We start from the raw sequence: 21817 nt of genomic DNA on the forward strand, positions 1-21817 counted from the left end.
ATTGATACCTGCTGCTTCAAGAGAAGCAAATGAGATAATCGCACTAATTGGAAACACAGGATGCGGAAAAAGTACCCTGCTCAAGTTTTTAACCAAGGATAAATCACTGAAAATCATAAAAAACGCTCAAGAACAATGCATCTATGTAGACTCACAAAAAACCATCGGTGGCGTCGGGTCTGAGAGCTTTGAATCGAAAACTCTTCTGCCCAACGTTGTTAAAGATGAAGAAAGTGGATGCACGATCGTCGACTGCGCCGGCTTCAATGATACTAGGAGCAGCGAAATGGACTTTATTGCCTCCTTCATGAATAACGAGTATCTGCAGATGGCCAAGAGGATCAAAATCGTCATCGTCGAGAATGGCGTGAATTTCGACCTGAACTTGAACAGGGACGCGTTCGTGAAAAACCTGATGCAAATTTCTCTGCTTCTCAAATTCAATTTCTCACTCTTAAAATCTTCAATTTGCATCATTGCAAATAAGGTGAATTCCAAGTTTTCGGATGAAAAACAAATAGAATTTATTCAAAAATTCTTGGAGGAACTGAAGAATTTCATCACCAAAAAGTGTGGCAAAGATGCCGACTTTGAGGACGACAACTGCCAGAGAGCTTTGCAAATCCTCAGTTACTTGCAGGACGGTTGCATTGGTATCCTTCGGAGGCCATCAGAAGTCACAGATGACCCGTTGGAATTGGACGATTTGAAACAAAACCACATCGACCTGAGGAAACTCATTTTTGAAAAATTACAGTATGCTGACAATGCTTGTGACAAATTCAATATCACCGTGGCTCCAACGACACGCCTTTGGATAAACGGGTCGCTGATTGATGAATCATATATCGCGTTAAAATCGTCAATGAATGCCATTATAGAAGGTTTGAAGAAACGGGTTAAAGAAAAACTGCACAACGCACAAGGAAAACTGAAGGAGAAAATATCAAACATTATCTTAGACGGACGAGAGATCATCGCAACGCTTGAAAACATCAAGTCTGAAGAAGACGTCATTTCTTTGAGCCGCACTTACTCTCAACCAGAGGAAGCCGAAGAGCTCAATTTTTGTTTGAGGAAACTGAAATTCACCTACGGAGTGGTTGGCAAGGAAGAAAATGAGATAAAAGAATTCATTGTGGGATTAATAGACCACCGCAAAATCTTGATTGAGGAAACCGCTAACATCGTGGAATTCTATGAGATGATGACTGACTTTGTCAAAGAAACTAGTCGGTATGACGTTCTTTTGAAAAAAGACGAAATCCTGGATCGCATCAATTCCATGAGTGAAACCAATTTCCAAACGGAACTTTTGACTATTTCTGGGGCCATTAACGTTAACGAGAAAACTGCAAACCGAGTGCTAAACATGAAGAAGATCAGCTCCGCTCATTTGGAAAATTTGAAATGGTATTTGAGAAATAGTTTCAATGATAACTTGTCTATCTCCCTAGAAAACAGCAGCTGCACCATCCGTGGTAAATATATCATTCTAAGCCAGCAGCAGGAATTCCTGCAGAAGAATCGTTCACGGAGACGCCAAATCGTGTTGGAAGCCACTCAAGTTGTCTTCATTGACTGTGACTTAACTTTGGAGAGTACTCATCTGGTTTTGGTAGCACCACTGATTGAAATCGTCAACGAAAAAAAGGCGATCAAGCTCTTGGGAGAAAATGGTGCTCAGCATGCAGAGACGAAAGCTAAATCGTCCAAAAACGACACTTCAGGAGAAAATGGTCTCCATGGAAATCCAGGATTCAGTTCTGGAAATTGCAAAATAATTGCTCTGAATATAATCAATCCTCAACTCCTGGAAATTCACTCGGAAGGAGGAAACGGCAGCGACGGCCAGGACGGAGGTGATGGCAACAGCATTTCATGCGCTATTCCTGTTTTCCAAGGATACCAAGTCAAATCTAAGATCTTTGAGACGGATGAATTTCTAAGGTGGGTCTACTTAATTTTGAGTACATTTTTTGAGTGCATTGAGTGCATTAAGAAATATAAATTAAAGGTTGAAAATTTCCTCCTCAGCACAATTTCAAATTTAGTGCAGTTTGATGAGGGTTACGTTTTTCTATAAAATTAAATTGAAGGATAAAATTTTCTAATCATTATAAGACATTGAGATTGTTGCATTCTCTAAATGTAAGCTATATTAGAAAACATAACATATGGCATACATATATGGACTAATAATAAATAAAGAGCCATCTTACATAGCACTTAACTTTAAATGAAATGTATTTCTTTTAGAAAATTTTCATTCTTACAGGAATAATCGGGAGAATTTTGACAACGTTGAAATTGAAGGTGTTTCAAAGTCAACGTACAAGGCAAGTGAAGAACCTCCAATTTTTGACATACGCTTCGAAAATCACCCTGATCTTGATGAAGTGGAGCCCTCAGAAGGTGGAAGAGGTGGTGATGCCGGACAGTCAGCCGCGGCTGGAGATGTGGAGGTGTGTGTTAAAAACAGATCAGCCAAAAATCAAGTGGCTATATTTCGCCAAGACGGAAAAAATGGAAATGCTGGGAAGGGAGGTGTAGGCGGAGAAGCCAGAGGAACGTATCAAATATACAAATGTTCAGTCTCCAATAACCAGAGACAGCAGGAAGAGGAAGTGAATCCAGCAGCAGCGCGAAATAAGTTATTATCTGAAATAGCGTCGACGGGGACCATCGTCGCAATATCAGCTATTAACCCGTTTATTGGTGTGGCAGCACTTACAGCAAGGGCTCTATCATCATTGACTCCCTCATCTGTGCCTAGTTCTAAGATTATCTCATGGAAAGTAAAAATATTATTCAAAGGGGAATCAGGACACTACAGCTGTGAGCTATTGAAATCCTACGATGGGGCAGATGGTCATCCCGCCGCTGGAAATTCAGAACAACGGCTTAAGTTTATGGACCATCTCCTCACCTCTGAAGATATTAAGCAAGATTTTGCTGTTTTTTCCGCCGTACATGGACATGACGACGAGGAAGATTGTCAGCAGCTAATACACTTCTGGAAATTTTAATTTTTTATAATTTGTCTCACGTGTTTCTCTTCGTAAACCGTATTTTTTATCTAGATGATAAAATTAATGAATATCAGGATGATTACTTTTCTGTGGAGTTTCAAAGAAAGCTTAAATCATTTGTGTATATTCAAACAAATTTTATAACTAGGTACTAGGTACCACATTTACAGATAATAATAAATGTGGAAATATATGTTTTACACATTAGATTTGGAAGGATCCATATTAAATGAACCACTGTTTGGCAAGTGGACTTCAGATCTTGATGAAATTCGGCGGAGATGTTGCCCTAGAGACCTAAGTTGAACCCTAAAATATTTACACTTTATGTGTAACCATCATTATACAGTATGGTGCATATTGTGTGCAATTTCAAATATTAGAATTTGTTGCATTTATTTATAATAATAAAAGAACAGTGTAAAACATTAAATTTATTTTTAAAATATTAATAAATGAATATTATTCAAGTTATTTTAAATAAACTAAAACCAGATATAATGCTATTTTAAAATAAACCTACATTATTTATTTAATATCTTCATATTAGCAATTTTATTTTTTGAAGGTTTCCTCTACAAAGAAAATAATAATATTTATTATTGCAACTATTTTGGGTCATACTTGATTGGTGTCACGCTTAATTTATCGAGATAGAGATTAAAAATATGAAAAAATAATTTTTTACGGATTTCCAAGGGGGTGGTTAAGGGTTCGAAGGGGGTGGGCACCCTTATGATCACTTGCATTACCTAGGGGAGGTCATTACGTATCAAACGGTCGGTGTGCGGCTTTTGTAAATCAGACCCATAGAAGCTGAGATTAAGCGGAAAACGTGTTTTTATTTATGATCAGAAGACCCGGAAAACATCGATTTCAAACACTTAATTCAAAATATCTCGAAAACGAAAAAAAACGTGTCGCCAATTTTTTATATGTTGTTACCATGGGTATGAGGCACATTTTGACTATTTTGAATTTCCCAAATTTTATGTACTTGGGTATGTGGGATTTTTTTTTTAAAGTTTGACCCCAATTTAGTGACCTTGACCTTTGACCTACGAAGTTGGTCATCGTGGAAAAGTTGTTTGGCATCAAACGTAGAATATTTTGGATACCAAATTTTTGTGTTTACCACAAACAAAAACCAAGTTACAAATTGCCGAAAACATCACCTTTTTCAAAAATCTCAAATTTTGAACCCCTGTAAAATGGGCAATTTTTGGAATTTTAACCTAATATTTTAGGGCAACATCTCCACCGAATTTCATCAAGATCTAAAGACCACTTGCCAAACAGTGGTTCATTTAATATGGATCCTTCCATTTAATATATGTATTTGTACCAGTGTTTGGGTAGGATAGGCGATACTGCATCGTTGTACCAAAGATATACACACAAATAATGTTGTTTAGTGCTCTTTAATATATGTATACTACATTAATACACAGTACAATCATGTTTAGTAAAATTAATATGATTAACCTGCCAAAATTGTCCAGGCAGCTTAAGGAGAAAGTTTTTGAGGCCGCAAAGTTATTAATACTAATATTTTAATCTAAAATATGGTAAAAAAAACTTTTGATACTTCTTGTGTTGAAAATGAATAAATGAAATTCTAAACTAAAATAATTCATTGTTAGCTGATGCATATAAAAATTTTCATTTTTCAACTATACATCACACTAGTCTAATCTTGTCGATGATCCAGTTGAGGTAGCAAGACAAGTCGGAAAATACGCTGGGATTTATGAAGTCCGAGGTGCCGCATTTGGACGCTCCAAAACTAACCACTCCGACCAACGACGTCATGTTCAATTGCGACTTCCAAAGTCTACCATAGCCCTGCTGCTTCTGCTCGGTGGGACAGAAGAGCCGGGAATCCTATCCAGGAATTTTCAACAAGTAACAATGAAAGCATGAATGGCAGTCATAGCATAAGTCCTTCGGTAGACGTTTCAGGGCAGCACAAAATCGATTTATACAAATAAAATAGCGGAAATATGAACCCTTCTCTTTAATTTATTTTTTTATTTTTTTAATGACATTGGTATCATATATATTGTGTTTCATACTGGCAGCAGTCTGAGGACAATATATCAGCCGGCAGTACTCGAAACCATTCATCGTCAAAGAAAAGAGCGAGTGATGGTGATAAGTGGTTTGGAGGCGTCGAAGGCGGAATTCCGGGGGATCCGCGTATACTTCCATTTTGTGTGCTGTTTAGTGAACGATAATATGATGATAAAATAAAATGTCTTGATAAGACGCGGCTTTCAATTTTTCTATATACTTTTTTGGGAATCGAGATTATTAAGAATAGTTTGCTTAAGGAATTTCTGGAATTGCTGCAGCTGGCTGTCGTAGAACCCACAGCGAGAAGAAAGGCTTTGGTTTAATTATAAGGACTATCGGCCTGAGGATTCAAAACCATAAATTTAGAGAATTTTTTCCCTCTTTCTCGCAAGCATATGCCAGGAGTTGAGCTAAAGTCACACCACATTGCTACTGCAAACTGGGGAGAAAAAAAACATTTTTTTAGTAAATTAGTCTTGCAGGGTGATCCCCTTTTGAGGGCCAATATTCAGCATGTGGTCGCTTCAGAAGCTGAGCGCGAGCTCTATTACTTCGCTTACCACGACTAATCCCTCAAGAATACACGCTGGAGAGCAGTGCGATGACCACCAAGGGCAAAAGCACAGTTTGATAAGCATATCGAGAGCTTCTCAGGTATGCTAATGCTAACTAAGGAGAAAAATTTCCGAATGAAGCACTGATTAAAATTCTTTAAAATTTAAAGCAAGTGACATTGTTATATTACTAATATTATGTCAAGATTAATACATAGCTAATTAAAAGTTATGTTGATCCATTCCAAAGCAAAATATAAAATATTCCAGAGCTAACGGATACAATGCAAACTAGTATTTGATCGACAGTATGAATTGTAAGATTAATAAAATGCACAATTTAGGGTAAAAAACTGTTTATTTATTTAAGGAGGGGAACACAAGCTCAAGTTGATGCAGTCAATTCATATATATTAAGACTAAAAAAACCTAGGAAGGTCATAATTGACCTTCAGGTTCTGTTCCAGATGGGACCCTGAGATAATTATTACGTAAATTTCCGATTTTATTGAACTTGGTGTATTTCACAGGGTTTCTCTCCAGTTTAAAGCTCTAATATAGCGGCAAAAGTGCCGAATGACAATCCTGAAACCGGTCCTTGAAATAATTTTGGTAGCCATTAATCCTGACGTGATATTGTTAAAAACGGTCTAAATTTGAAATCTTTAATTTACGAAAGTATTCCTCATGATTCGATTTTTTTAACACATGAAGTTCACATTGAGTGTTGAATAAAGGACGATTTAATTCTTACACTGAAAACAAAGGTATTATTAAATAAATAAATAAAAAATTATAAACATGTTTTTTTCCTATTTTTTAAGTACATAATTTTTTAATTTGATATAATACGCTAAGTGGTGCAATCAAAGATAGATAGTTAAAATTGTTCTGATCATTTTGTATTTAATTTGATATAATACGCTAAGTGGTGCAATCAAAGATAGATAGTTAAAATTGTTCTGATCATTTTGTATTTAATTTGATATAATACGTTCAAATCGTTCAAAACTGATTTAAAATTTCATCATTATGCATCTTATTCGGTTTAATATTGTGTTTAAATTCATTCTTATCTGGTTGGTATTTCCATAAATTAAATAATGACACAATGTTTTTGAGGCATGGCCATCTCTTGCAATCTTAACTATGAGTTTGTGATATTTTTGATATCATACGATTGCCACAATTTTATTACATTAATATTTCAGGAACATCCGGGAGAATTTCCACGACGTTAAAATTGAAGGTTCTAATACAAAGTCGACGTACAAAGTAGGCGAAGATCTTCCAGTTTTTGACATACGCTTCGAAAATCACCCCGAACTTGATGAAGTGGAGCCTTCAGATGGCGGGAGGGGTGGTGATGCTGGACCGTCAGCCGCGGCTGGAGAAGTGGAGGTGTGTGTTAAAAACACATCTGCCAAAAATCAAGTTGCTGTATTCCACGGAGACGGAAAAACTGGAAATGCTGGGAAGGGAGGTGTAGGCGGAGAAGCCAGAGGAATGTACCAAACTTACAAATGCGCAGTCCTCCCTTACCAGAGACAGCAGGAAGAGGAAGTGAATCCAGGAACACTTAATCAAGTAATCAATGGCATATCTCAAGTAGCATCGGCCGGGACCGCCATCGTGGCCACTGTACCGATGTACAAAGTGGCAGCAATTGCAGCTGGGGCTATAGCAGCACCAGTAATTTCTTGGATCACCTCATCTGTGTCTGGTTCTAACAATAAGAATATTTCATGGAAAGTAGAAATATTAAACCCCGGGGAGTCAGGAAAATGCAGCTGTGAGCTATTAAAATCCTGCGATGGATCAGACGGACATCCCGCCCATGGAAATTCAGAAAAACGATTGAAGTTCATGGACCAGCTTCTTGCATCTGAAGATATCAAGCGAGATTTTGCTGCCTTTTCCGCCGAACATGGATATGACGACCATGAAGATTATCAACAGCTAATACAATTTTGGCCATTTTAACTTTTCAAATTTTACTCTTATAAATTTTAGTTATATCATAGCTTTAACGAAGATAACGTAATTGTTTATGATTATATTGCAGATTTAGTATTAATTTTATTGTACTTAAAACATGGCTTAGTCATACGTAATTTAAAATTTTCACAATAATTGATGTCGGATTTTTTTTAAAATGATTATATAATAATTACTGTAATTCACATTTTGCATAATTAATTTGATTAACCTGCCAGTACACCAATTATCAATGCAGCTTTGAGCTTTGTGCATAGGCAAGTTTTTGAGACCACAAAGTCACAACATTTTGTAGTAACTAAAAAATTGCGACAGTTGTATTTGTTTTATTACCAAATTATTTAAATTTTGCGAATGGTAACAAACTATAAATAAAAATAATCTATTATAGTAACAATAAGCTAGACAATAATTTTGGTGTTGGGAATGAATGAATAAATAAAATTCTAATAAAATAATTTAGCTATTACATACGAATTTTCATTTATGAACAAAATCACTCCAGTCTAATTGTGTCGATGATCCAGTCGAGGTAGCAAGACAAGTCGGAAAAGACGCTGGGAACGTCCGAGGTGCCGCAGTCAACCGCTCCGAAACTGACCACTCCGACCAGCGACGTCATGTTCAATTGCGTCTGCCAGTTAGAAATCAAAAGGTTAAAAATCTTCTTTTGTTTTTATTAAATCTGACCTGCAGGAGAAGTGGTCCACCGCTGTCACCCATGCAAGCGCTTCCGTTCCTCGATCCGGCGCATTTCTGGCAGGTGTCCCGCACCATCACTCTGTGCTCATCTCTGCAAATATGCCGAGGCACCCGTTTTACTGGCACCTGCCTCAGCTCGTTGCTCTTTGGACCCTCTGAAATCACATTTTTTTCATTTTACACCAATTTAACAATTGAAAAGTGACATTTTCTCAATTTTATTTTAAATAAATTTTTATTTTTTGATTTTTAAGAAATTATCTGAACAGGTACGTCAACCAAATTTACTAAAAATTTAAAATGAAATAATATTCCTTTTGGAAATTAAATCTATGCAATAAAATTATTGAATATTTGAATGAGAAAAATCTCACTTCAAAACTGAATAATTGAATCAAGTCATAGAACACATTTTAAGTCGCCTGTTAAATTCAAAAGATTTTTTCAAATCCTTACGCTCCATTTCTGTCATGCCCCATCCGGCCACCTTGACGGTGCCCTGCTGTTCCTGCTCGGCGCCGAGACTCTGCAGTCCGCGCAGGCAGATGGGCCTGACGAACATGGAGGATTTCACCTTCTCCTTCAGCCGGATCAGGGCCACGTCGTTGGGAAACCCTTCCACGAAGTCGTACTTGTACTCAGGGTGCACGATCACCTCTTCCACGTCCACATCCAATGGTTCGGCGGCGCATTTCGGTCTCAGGGGGCCATAAATTATGTTTATTAGGTCATCTGGCGCAGCCACCTCGTCGCAGTTGCTCGACAGGTTCAACTCGCCTAGACGCGCACTCACCCTGAAATTTAAGAAAAAAATAAATAATTAAGGTAATAAAAATTATTTTCATTAAAATTAGTTGAAATGCGTGATCTGCTTGTTTTATAATTTTTTATGAGGTGCGTTTTTAGCACAAAAACTTAAGTTATATATACAAATAAATGTGGCTATAATTTTCAATATAAAATAAGTTTAATTTCGTGAGCAAAAAAAAAATTTATATTAAATTTAGACTACAGCGTTGTGTTTTCTGTAAATTACTCACAGTGTCATACTCTTCTTCCTTGGTTTGGCACAATGAGCCGCGGTTAGCACGTATCTGTCTGATATCAATGTGCCGCCGCAGCTGAACCTCAGAGCTCCATTATCTGTCTCATACAAATAAATTAATCCAAGGAAAAATGTGTCTGGGGTAAGGAAATTCCATTTTTTATTAGAAATTAGAACAGAAAAACTGTCTGAAATTCTTATTCTAGAATTAATCTAAAAAAATAATTTAAACCTTTGTCTAATTTTTAGGGAATTTTCATTGAAATAACATTCGATCCAGACTCACCAGCAAATCTGAGCATGGCCAGCCAGGGCAGTTCTCCAGCCTTGACGATTTCTCCGAACGAGGCCCTGACTGTCAGCGGCTGGGCACAGTTTTCCTGGAGCATCTTCCGCACGGCCTGCCTCCGCGATTTCTCATCTGCGACCTGCGTGTCGTTTTCATTGCCGACCCGGTTCTCCGTTCCTTTGCCGTCAGTAATGGCGGCGTGGGTGCTATTATTCTTCCACACGTAGGAAGTTACAATTTTGTAAAAGGCCGGACAGCAGACTCTTTTGTGTCCACGACACGGATGGCGGAGGAGGTGCTTGGACGTCGTGGCTGGGGAGAAATGATTGCCGATGCTGTACTTCCGGCGCAGCGCCGAGCTCGTTTTCGACTGGGCCTGCCCGTGGACGGCGTAGCCGATGTAACGCAGGCAGTTCTGGAAACCCATGCACCTCAGCCCTGAAGAGCACTCGACACTTTTGGGTTCATATTGATCTGTTTAAATAAATATTTTTATGATAAAAAATTTATTCTGATGTCAGATACAGATTTTCTTGAAGTAGGAATGGGGAATTTGTGTTTTAGTGAGGTTATAATATTCTGTAGGATTATTGTTTTTATATTTATGTGTATTACGATTTTCATGATGAAATAGAGCGATACTGTTACTTATCAGAAGAGGAAAGAAGCCAGTTTTTAAGCAATGACTAACCGTTTTTTTAAATTTCTAATTATTTTAAGAACCAAACGAGCAAATTTTGTTTTTCCCAAATATTGTTAAAAAAAATAGTTGATGAGAGGAAGTGCACTGTCTCGTCCCTTAAAATTAGGAAAATTTATACTGTTTAGGGCAGAAAAGAGGGATAAAAGATAAATTGAGTACATGTTTGGAAAGATATATAAAGATGAAACATACATCTCCCGCAAAATCCAAAATAAAAGCACTTTGTTCTCGAATTTTGGCTCGTAATTGCAAATATTGCAAACCTTTAGACAGTTTAGACAGTCTTTCGTCTTGCCTTAAAAAATAATTTAATAGAGTTATTTAACTACAGCTTTCTGTATATTTCTCCTTTGGAAAAATCGAGCCAAATAAATTAATTAGCTCATAACAAATAATTTAATTTTGTCACAAAAGAATTTCAAGCAGAAGGTATATTTAAATATTACTTACTCCATTCCAAAATGACTTTTTGCGTGAACGCTTGCTGAACGGCAAAAACAGTAAACAAAAATGCAATCTCGGCAACTTTCATGTTTTTCCCTTTCACTGAATTCAAATATTTTAGCCTAACTAAGAAACAGATGATGTGTGACTCTACTTGCTTGAGGAAAACTGCTGAAGTGCTAGATAGTCAAATTAAGTTATAAAGCCTCGATCGTTTGTTTTCTAGCGGAAACCGCAAACCAACTTAGCATTGAACTTGTTTTTAAATGCGTGAGATTACCGGGTCTAGACTTCCCCACTCGCATAATATATTAATTTGAGTTTCACATTTTCTTTATAATTCCGTTTGAAGAAATGTAGACAGTGACTAAAAAATTATATTTATTTTTATTCAATAAATATAGCTTGTAGAATAAATAGGTATGCAACTAGCGCAGCCAACATGACAAACACGTTGCATACCTTTATATGCCTGTTTTAATAGTTCGAGTACAAGGAATTCGAGTTTTCTTTTTATTAACATATTAAAATGGGGCTAACATCCCTATGAATTAAAACAAAATATTTAAAATGAATATATTAGTTTTATTAATTTCTATTGATCACTCTTGTATGTACAAAATTCCCTATTTTTAAGAACTATGTTATGACTTTTTTACAAGGACTCGTCTGTGTCGGCGCCACAGAGCGTCTGCTGGGGGCTGCCAGTGTGCCTGGCCTTGAGGTGGCGCTCCAGGTCACGCCGCCGCACCAGCACCTTCCCGCACTCGTCGCATTTGTATGGCGTCTCGCCCTCCGCGTGCAGCCGCACGTGCTTGTTCAGGTTGCTAGGGTCACCAAAGGGACGCAGGCAGAACTTGCAGCTCAAAGGCTTATACCCCGTGTGCGTCCTAAAAAATATCAAAGATAATTTACATTACGAAAAAATGTTCAATTAGCATTTTTATGAATACTTTTTCTGTCAAAACGAGGCCGAAACTTCTTTTTAAAATGAAATTTTATAAATTAAAGACAGTGGAAAAATTATTTGAATGCTTAAAAGTGTAACGGAAAATAGTATTTTTATTGGATACCTTAATTTTAAGTTTTGGCATCCATAAAAAATTATTTTTCCTTATTTTAGGCTAAATAATAAATAATTTTAAATTATCAAATTTATTTACCTAATGTGAATTTTGAGTCCGTACTTCCTCGAGTAGATTTTTCCGCAGTAGAGGCAGACGTGTCCCTTCTTGGATTTGCCGAGGCTGGACACGAGCGTCTCCATGCGTGCGTGGTGCGCGGACAGGTCGGCCGGCACGAGTCGCAGGGTGGAGGGCGGTGGCGGCGCCGCTGGCCGCGGCCAGGGAGTGAAGGCCGACGGAAACGCGTCCGTCGCCACTGCCGGACACGAGAGCGACGCCACTAATCGTGACCAAAGCGCCTCCTCGCGCCCGTCGGCGCCGCAGTTCAGCGCCAGGTGCACCTTCAGCGGGTTCGGCGCCTCGAATTGACTGCTACACCGGTGACACACGTAACGACACTCACCTAAAATGAGGATTTCAAAGTTTTTGTAGATTTAAAAAGGAAATATGCAAAATATTATTTGCAAAAATAATTTTTTATCATCGAAATAAATTTTTTTAATGTCAGGAAGCTCTATCAAAGTAGTCAAAAGGTCTTCAAAACATAATTGAAAAGATTAATTTGTATAAATTTATTTTTAATTAAAGCCAATCTAATTATTTTTTATTTTTTTAGGAATGAAATTAATTAGAATATTTTTCACTCGAATTTCAAGCCAAACTTTTCTGATGCGCGTATGGAATTTTAATGTGCTTAAATTCGGTGTAGTGAAGAAATATGAAAAAACCTCCCCCTGAAAAGAAACACCCAGAAAAATGTTAAAATATCATAATTTTTCCATAATATGTACTAATTTAAATTAATTAAATAAATCCTATTTTTTGCTCCATGGCGCAAATATACGTTTAAAAACATTTTTAAAAAAAATAATTATCGTATTGTTACCTTGAATGTTTGCCGGATTGAGGTAGGGGATGCGGAGGGCGGCGAGCAGCTCCTCTGAAAACCAGAGCTGCAGTTCGTCGCCGGCGGAGATGGGCCGCACGGCCCTGAGCGCGACGCAGCCCTTGCGCCGGCCCCGTTGGATGCGCACGTTTCCCATGTGGCAGTCGGGGGCGAGCCGCGCCGCTCGGATCCACCCCTTCGTCGCGTCCGCAGGCTCGAATCGACCTGAGCCGCTCAACTTCACGAAAATCTGCAACACAAATTTTATGGAATGTTAATTTTTGTATTTTATTTCAGTTGTCTGTAGATTACAAATTACAATTTATCTAAATATATTCCCTTCAAATTAAAAATAATACAGAGTTGTATCTAAAATAAGATAATTATTAACAAAAGACCGTCATTATAACTTCTGATATTTCGCTATGAAAAAATTAACATTATATCTATTTAATTTGATTTCTTATATTTGGAAGTTTTTTGTATAAATGGTAATTATTATTTCTAAATTTTTAATAGAAAAAAATTATCAGAAATTAACTTGAATGAATTAAAAAACGGTTTAAAGGTAAAAAATCACTTTACAGAGAAACTAAGTAAAATGAGTTTTTTTTTAAACCAAATCTTTTTTACTTAATTTAATATAAATATTATTATTTTCTCTTTCTTCAAGGAATTAAAATCTACTATCCGAGTTTAATGAGATTTTAACCACAATAAAACTAACCGAATGCATTTATAAGCAGCGCTAAATTCAATTGAGGACCTTTTCTAGCGGAAAAATTTGGTTTTTGATGATAATATTTTGTAGTTTTCAGTGCCTGACCACGCTTTGATATTCAATTTAAATTCCTCTTATCGAGATATAATCAACGGTATGATTGTGTCACTTTTTAATGAAGCTCCTTGTTTTTAAGTAAAATATAATTTCAAATTAGAGACTGTACTGTCAAATGAACACACAAACTGTTTTTAGTTTTAGAGGGCGGATAATTAATAATAATTATTGACTTAATACTTTTCATAATATTAAATTTAAACAGCCGAGATATAAGTGTTTGAAGATTGAAATTTCTCCCATTGAAAGCGAAAAATTGAATGAGAGGTTCTAACGCGAGCAGAACGAAAGAGATTTTCCTTCTTGGCTTCTGCGTTTTAGTCATCTCTCTCGGGGTGAAAACGATTGCTTAATTTGAATCAAAATTTAAGACTGATTTTTTATCGATCGTGTTTTGAATAATCCCATAAAAATCCAATTCATACAAAATATATTTTTTTAAATATTTAATACTCAAAACATTATTAGATGGTCTAGTTTTTTCTTTCTTAATTGCCAATATCGTTGCAGGAACATCGAATGAGCACAAATAATGCAATTTTAAGTATATAAAACCACGCATTTATAAATCACCTAACACACTGATTTCTGTGGATCCCTTATGGTACCAACAACAGTAGAAATTTAAAACGACTTTATTTTCAATTATATTTTTCGCTTAACAATAACTGATTCCTAATTGAACCACAAGTGATTACAATTAAATTGTCAAACACTCTAGAATTATATTATTTTAAATACAAAGTTATCTCATTGAGGAACAAAACATATAATTTATTCTCGTAAGTCCTTAACGTCCTTTGAATCAATAATATTTTCAATAGAGGATATTTTTGTTCGATAACACTCAGCCATGTTTCCCAATGGGCGAAACCCCAGCTATATAACCGTGGACCAAATGACACTCGCGTTACTTAACAGTTAATTTTCCACGCGTTACAACGAGCTAGTGTGGGAGACGTCCGCAGATATTCTTCTTTAATTGGCAGAGTGAGTGACGAGAAACTAATAGTTAACTGGGCTTATTAATTCCTCTTTTCAATTTCAATTTTGTAAAGTTTAATTCATTTAATATTCAGTTCCTGATTGTGATTCGGTTATTTCAATAGTGTTCTTAATTGAGTCAATATCAAGGGGAAATATAATCAATAATTAATTAACCCGATTTAAATTTTGCTGTATCGTCAAAAGTACCAGCTTAAATAATAATGTAACTTGTCTACCAGTCTCTTTCATGGTTTTACCCTAGTAATTAAAGAAACTACGCGATCTTGACCTTTTTAATATCTTCTTGATACCTTTTGGATATCCTAAATTTCTTGCTGGGATATTTAAGAAGTTCCGACTGGCTGGAACACCAAAAATCCCCAAAAAATTACCAGGCGAGCCAAGCTGCCAGATAAACTCCAGACAGAGCAAAAGTTCAAGCTATTTTAAAATCCATTATTCTTTTAATACCTTTCAATTTTCAGTCAACGAAAAGATTCCACGATGCGACGGTGTGTATGTGGTTCTTCCTTTATTAGCCCAACAAGTTTTTTGTGCTCCAACATAAATTGCATCAAGTATAAATGATTCATGTTGAAAATTTTGAAACAAATATAATCATAATCATTTGCTATTCACAGTTCTGTGTGGCTATCGAATCCTCTTGAGGAGATATCAGGAAACCTAGTGCTTGAATCACAAGAATCAGGTGATGAAGAACTGTGCGAAATTCGGTCAGAGGGGTCAGAGCAACAACGAAATATGGAATTGAAAGAAAGAGGTGCAGCAATGAGGCATGTGGTCGGAGGAGATGTTCCGAGATTCTCAGGTATAAAAGTTTCGAAAAGTTTGAAATACGGCTTGAAAAAATTTCGAAAACTATTTTTCAGACGCCCCTGGAAGATTCCAAAGATCAGAAATCCCAAGACCAGTTGCTAATGCTCAAGAGGCTAATCCGTCTGCATCTAAAATCGACAGCAAAAGCGGCTTTTGCGTCATGTGTGAGAAACTATACCCTGACATTGAGACACACAGAGAGACCGAGCTGCACATAAACAAGACTAAAATCATCAGATCAGGCATCAATAAAACTCTCGTACCTGCAAGTTCACTTGAATGTGAATTTAGGAAATGTCGTAGCTGCGAATTTTATGTTTACACTTCGCGACTTCTTTCCCACAATAACTGTAACACAGAATTAGCATGCAAACAGTTTGGAAATGGTGAATTTTATTGTTTGATGTGCCAGGATCGGTTTGAAACATTTGAAGGGCTAGAAAAACATTGGAAATATGACCACTTTCATAATAACTCATACAGCATAGTGTTAATTAGAGGGCTTTACACCCTCATACCTGGAAACATCGACATAACTCTGGCATTGCAGTTTTGCTGCCCGTTTTGCCAGGTTTTCACGTTTACAAACCGGCTAGAATGTTTGTGTTCAAGAAGAGAGCCTTGAATGAAGTTTTATTGCATAATTAATGGATTTACTACACGTGCAGAAATTAGTCGCTAGCTGTAAAATTTTAGATGTGACTAAAATCGTAGGAATAAAATAACTAAAAATAGAAAAGTTGTGATTTGATTTATTGATTGAGACCTCTTAAATCTTGTATTGCTTAACATGCACAATTGATTTAAAAAATTTTAGTATTAATGAAAATATACAAATCTAGAATGTTCTTGGAATATCTGGAAACTGTTAATCGTTGGACAAGTTATGTATTGAGTATGACCATAAACATTTTCCTTGCTGCTCCAAAAATCGAAAAAAACAACAATGAAAAAAATATCCTTCTGAACACCAGCAGCTTTAAAACTGATGACTGATGACACTCTTTTGTCTAATATTAAACGGTTATCGAGGAAGCAGCTTCAAAAAATTTAAATGGTGCTTTGTAATGTAGGTTTTGTAACGGAATAATATTTATTTATCTACAGTGAAATTTCTGTCAGCTGAGAAGTACACTCTTTGCATAATATCCACGGTAATCATTGAATACTCAGACGTAAAAGTTAAGAAGTGGAATTCTCACTACGCAGGAAATTTTTAAAAATGCTCTAAAATTAGACTTCAAACACATTGGCTTTTGCGTTTTAGTCATCTGTCTCGGGGTGAAAACGATTGATTAATTTGAATCAAAATTTAAGATTCATTGTCGATCGTGTTTTGAATAGTCCCACAAAAATCCAAATCATACACAAAATATATTTTTTTTTATTCAAGACTCAAAATATTATTAGATGGTCAAATTTTTTCTTTCTTAATTGCCAATATCGTTGCAGCAACATCTAATGAGTACGAACCACGCATTTATAAATCGCCTAAACTGCTTTCTTTATAGCATCTAAAATGCGCCTTGGAAAACGTTCCTTTGCAGTACTCTATTATTTAAAAAATGCTGATTACTCGAGAAACACGTCTGCATTTTGCTCTATATTTTTCTTTATCCGCACATGCACGAATTTGTCGGATTGTATCCAACATTCAAGAGATATTTAAGAAGTTGCGAGTGGCTTTAATACAAGGAATTCCCCAAAAAATTTAACAGCCGAGCTTTTCTACAGCCAAGCTGCCAGATAAACTCCAGACAGAGCAAAAGAAGGGTATAGCTCATCACTCTCCTGAGAAAACTTCAATAGCAGTAGCAGGTAATTTTCGTGTTCTAAAATTCACTGTACAATATTATACTTGAGTTTAAGGTATTTTAAAATCCATTATTCTTCTAATACCTTTCAATTTTCAGTCAACGAAAAAATTCCACGATGCGACGGTGTGATACATGTGGTTGTTCCTTTATGGGCCCTAGAAGTCTTTTGTGCTCCAACATAGATTGTCCCAGGTAAATAATTTATACTGAAAAAATTTCGAAACAAAAAGAGTCATAATCATTATTTGCTGTTCACAGTTCTACTGTTGAGTTGTCAGCGAATCCCATTGAGGAGATAGAAAGCCTATCAATTGAATCACAAGAATCAGGTTGTGAAGGACAGAGCGAAATTCGGTCAGAGAAACAACGAAATGTGGAGTTGAAAGAAGAAGGTGAAGCAAAACATGCGGACGAGGTTCCCACAAGTATGTGATTCCCTTTCAAAAAGTTTGGAACGGTTTGAAACAAAATCGAAAACTATTTTTCAGTCGCTCCTAAAAGCTTCCTAGGACCAGGCTCGATCCACATCCCACAACTATTAATTATTGGTGCCGTTGGTTACGTTCCGAAGAGTGATCGGTCATCTATTCTGTCATCTGTTCTGTCAATTATTCAGTCTCGTCGGTCATCTCTTCGGTCATCTCTTCAGCCATCTCTTCGGTCATCTCTTCGGTCATCCATTCGGTCATCTGCATCTGAACTCGCCGGCTTTTGCGTGATGTGTGAGAAACAATACCCTAACATCGAGGAACACAGAGAGACCGAGCTGCACATAAACAAGACTAAATTCATTAGATCAGGTATCAAAAAAACTCTCGTACCTGCAGGTTCACTTGTACGTGAATTTAGGGAATGTCTGAGATGCAAATTTTATGTTTACAATGGGCGACTTCTTTCCCACAATAACTGTAATACAGAATTAGCACGCAAACAGTTTGGACATGGTAAATTTTATTGTTTGATGTGCCAGGATCGGTTTGAAACATTTGAAGGACTAGAAACACATTGGGAACATAAACACTTTCATAATAACACGTACATGATAGTCTTAATTAGAGGGATTTACACCCTCCTACCAGGAAACATCAACATAACTCTGGCATTGCAGTTTTGCTGCCCGTTTTGCCAGGTTTTCACGTTTACAAACCGGCTAGAATGTTTGTGTGCAAGAAGAGAGCCTTGATAGCAATTTTATTGTATAATTCAAGGATTTACATAATCTAAAAACTTTTATTCCGGCCACTGAAAGGTTTTTCTTTCAGGTTCATAATATTTTTGTAATACCAAACTGCATAATGAAATCTCTTAACCGGCACGAATCTAAATTTTGCTGATATTTTAGTTTTTAATATTTCTATACGTAGTAGCAACTAAAAACTACACGCACAGAAATTAGTCGCTTGCTGTAAAATTTTAGATGTGACTACAATCGTAGGAATAAAACAGCTAAAATAGAAAATTTGTGATTTTATTTATTAATTGAGACCTCTTAAATCTTGTATTGCTTAACATGCACAATTGATTTAAAAAAAATTAGTATTAATGAAATTATAAAAATCTAGAATGTTCTTTGAATGTCTGAAAACTATCAATCGCTGGACAAGATATTGAGTATAACCATAGAAATTTTCCTTGCTGCGCCAAATCGAAAAAAACAACAAAGAAAAACATTCAGGATTTGCGTATCCTTCTGAACACCAGCAGCTTTAAAAAATTGAAATGGTGCTTTGTACTGTAGGTCTTGTAACATAATTTTATTTATTTATCTATAACGAAATAATAAAATCCACGCCGTTTATTAATTAATCGTTGAATACTCAGACGAAGAAATTGAAAACTGGAATTCACTACGCGTGAAAATTTAAAAAATCTGTAATATGCTGAGCAATTCCAAGAAGCATTGTTTTTCCTCACTTTTGCTGCATACATCAAAGTGATAAATTCCAGCGCCGGTGTGGCCACATTTTCATTCACTCGTGTTTCTCTTTTGTGCTTATCGACAGCGGAGAAGGTTTTTGCAAAATTCGGTGCAAATTTTTCCCTGATGAAACAAATAAAATGGAAATTAAAACTTGCAATAAGCGTTCATAATTCTATAGATGACATATTAATTTCAATGATGGCACGTGGTTATTAAAAATTCGCTGTTTTCACAGGAACAAAGCTCGGCTTTTTGACGCTGCTAAATTTTTACTTAAATGTCACAGTATGATATTTGTTGATAGTCCCAGTTGAACTAAAATTAATCCGAGATTTAGGTGCCAGAAATGAATCTAAGCCTTCCTCTGAGAAAACCTCCAACAGTGAACACCCGACTTGAAGTTCTCGTTTATTTTTACCTGCTCAGGGTTCGTTTCTCACTTCTAAATTTTATTAGCACCTGATTTTATAATAATTAGCAGTGCTAATTTTTTGTCTTTAACAGAATTATATGCGATTTAGAATTCAAAAACTACTTAAATATTTTTAGTATTCATTTTCACACAATTTTAATTATTCTGTGTACACTGAACTCATGAAACGAACTATTTCAAGTTTAATATTCCATTGACAAAAATGTTTCTTTGCTTAAGCAATAGAATTTGTTTGTGTGAGAGGAAAAATGGGATTACCTAACAAAATCAACAATTTTTTATCATTTAATTCTAGTTTAAAATTTTAAACTATTTGCAAAGTATCTATGTGACTCCATTTATAAAAAATTATTAGAATCTGTATTTTCTATGGTGATTTTACTTTTTTTTGCTCGCTCTTTTATTGAACACAAAGATAAAATAATTGTTATACATAAAACTGAACTAGTGGACAGTACTATTAATTCTTATCACAAATATTAATTCAATTCATGGATGAGAAGCAATTATTATTCATTTTCTACGGTTGTTAGTTTGAAAGTTTGAATATAAATCTTTGCTGATCAAGAGCAATGAAAGGTTGAATTTCAGATTTTTCTTAATTTCTGGAAAATGATTATTTTTTACTTTATTCCGATTCCCTCGTCGTGATCTATTCAACGGCGTTCAAATAACGAGTTTAATTTCCCTATTAGCCAGATTATCCTAATTTTCACCGTTTGATTATCTTGCAATCTTGGGTGGAAATTTTCTCTTAATTAGAAAACGACACCCTAGGAAAATGCACATCCCAATTTTTATAAATATAATTCAGGCTAACAAAAAGTATTTTTTTTTGTTGCAAATTTTATTAAAAAAAGTGCCTACCTCAATTCAAAATTAATTTTCTGCGATCGATAAATAAAAAATCTAAAAATAAACTCACGGTTTTGTCGAGGGGTGTCTTGAGTTCGTGGACGTCGACGTCGGTGGAGAAGATGTCCATGGGGATGGCGGAGTGGGCGAGCAGGCGGCCGTGGTGCTGCTGCATGTCGCGGATGCTGTTCCACGCGCTCATCTCTCTTTCGCTCTCGGCGGCTGGATGAGCGAGCGACAAGTCGACGTCCGGCCACCCTGTCCGGCCCTTTAAACGGCGGCCCGGCTCCACCCAGCCCAGGGGGTGGCTGCACCCAGCGAGGGGGTGGTGGCCAAAACACACGTGGCGCAGAGGCAGCAGGGGCAAGTGCGCGGCCGCCGCGCGCGATTTATTATTTTGTATTATTATTATTGTGTGTTGTGCGGATGACAAGTGCAGCCGAATCGCTATTAGCCGCACTGAAAGGTGTCCTCGGGGGGTGGTTTTTTACTGCGGAGAGGGGGATGCGAGGGCGAGCGAGCGGCACTTAATTTCCTATTAGCGGGGGGACTCTGCCTTTTTGATTACAGCTGCATGCCATGTCTGATCTTCTCTTTATTAATTTTGCAAGCAGTTTCAAGAGGGTTGCGTCTTGTATTTCTTAATTGTTAATTAATTTTTAATTGTTTCTCTGAATCATATAACTTGAATATTATATTTGAATGGATGGGAATAATTTGATTTTTTTTTAATTTCATGAAATGCAACATTTAAACCTGACTAAAATATTTAAACGTCTAAAACAATACAATCTTCAGCATTTTCGGCACTTTATCAGTGAGTGTACGATAAAATGAGTGAAAAAATAGCTTCGTATTATTCTATACATATTTTCTTCTTACGTTCGTTGTGGAGTTAAAAGCAAAAATAAAAATTGCTATTGTGAAAAATCGCTATGAAAAATAAATTCTAAATTAAAAACTATTTCAAAAGGTCGATTACACCAGTCGTATTAGCCCTTTGTTAGTGTTCGAAGCCTCCAACAGATGGCGCCACCGTATAATTTTTGTAATAAATTTAATTTTATGACACTTCCACTGCAATTTACGACTCAATCCAGCCACTGTGCATTCTTCATTTAATATGCTTTCTTTTGAGACACTGAAAACTAAAATCGGCTAAGCCAATCGCCGTAGATTCGTGAAACACTATTTTTTGAAACATAAAATCTTTTACAGCGCTTCTACGGCGAATAACTGGACTGATTTTGGTTTTCAGCACGTCAAAAGAAAGCAT

General features: G+C 36.3%; 2 protein-coding genes across 2 annotated transcripts; both read right to left on the reverse strand.

Annotated features, from left to right (window-relative positions):
* Positions 1–7901: 7901 nt before the first annotated feature.
* On the reverse strand, positions 7902–10958 carry LOC135940727 (phenoloxidase-activating factor 3-like). Its single transcript, XM_065485749.1, has 6 exons — positions 10850–10958; positions 9694–10170; positions 9403–9505; positions 8819–9156; positions 8351–8517; positions 7902–8294 (listed from the first exon to the last, which is right to left on the reverse strand). The coding sequence occupies exons 1-6, from the start codon at positions 10929–10931 to the stop codon at positions 8157–8159; spliced, it is 1305 nt and encodes a 434-aa protein (XP_065341821.1). The 5' UTR covers positions 10932–10958; the 3' UTR covers positions 7902–8156.
* A 540-nt stretch (positions 10959–11498) lies between these two features.
* Prdm13 (PR/SET domain 13) lies at positions 11499–21143 on the reverse strand. The gene is made up of 4 exons (XM_065484471.1): positions 20612–21143; positions 12854–13103; positions 12007–12370; positions 11499–11733 (listed from the first exon to the last, which is right to left on the reverse strand). The coding sequence occupies exons 1-4, from the start codon at positions 20741–20743 to the stop codon at positions 11499–11501; spliced, it is 981 nt and encodes a 326-aa protein (XP_065340543.1). The 5' UTR covers positions 20744–21143.
* Positions 21144–21817: the final 674 nt, after the last annotated feature.

Source organism: Cloeon dipterum, chromosome 3 (assembly GCF_949628265.1).
Source record: "Cloeon dipterum chromosome 3, ieCloDipt1.1, whole genome shotgun sequence".
NCBI lineage: Eukaryota > Metazoa > Arthropoda > Insecta > Ephemeroptera > Baetidae > Cloeon > Cloeon dipterum.

Coding starts and splice junctions, on each gene's coding strand:
- Prdm13 (XM_065484471.1), bottom strand. CDS start 20,743: ATGAGCGCGTGGAACAGCATCCGCGACATGCAGCAGCACCACGGCCGC. Junction 13,104..20,611: donor AGACACCCCTCGACAAAACC/GTGAGTTTATTT, acceptor TTTGTGTTGCAG/ATTTTCGTGAAGTTGAGCGG. Junction 12,371..12,853: donor CAATCCGGCAAACATTCAAG/GTAACAATACGA, acceptor TCCTCATTTTAG/GTGAGTGTCGTTACGTGTGT.
- LOC135940727 (XM_065485749.1), bottom strand. CDS start 10,931: ATGAAAGTTGCCGAGATTGCATTTTTGTTTACTGTTTTTGCCGTTCAG. Junction 10,171..10,849: donor AAAAGTCATTTTGGAATGGA/GTAAGTAATATT, acceptor TTATTTAAACAG/ATCAATATGAACCCAAAAGT. Junction 9,157..9,402: donor AGGAAGAAGAGTATGACACT/GTGAGTAATTTA, acceptor CTTAAATTTCAG/GGTGAGTGCGCGTCTAGGCG.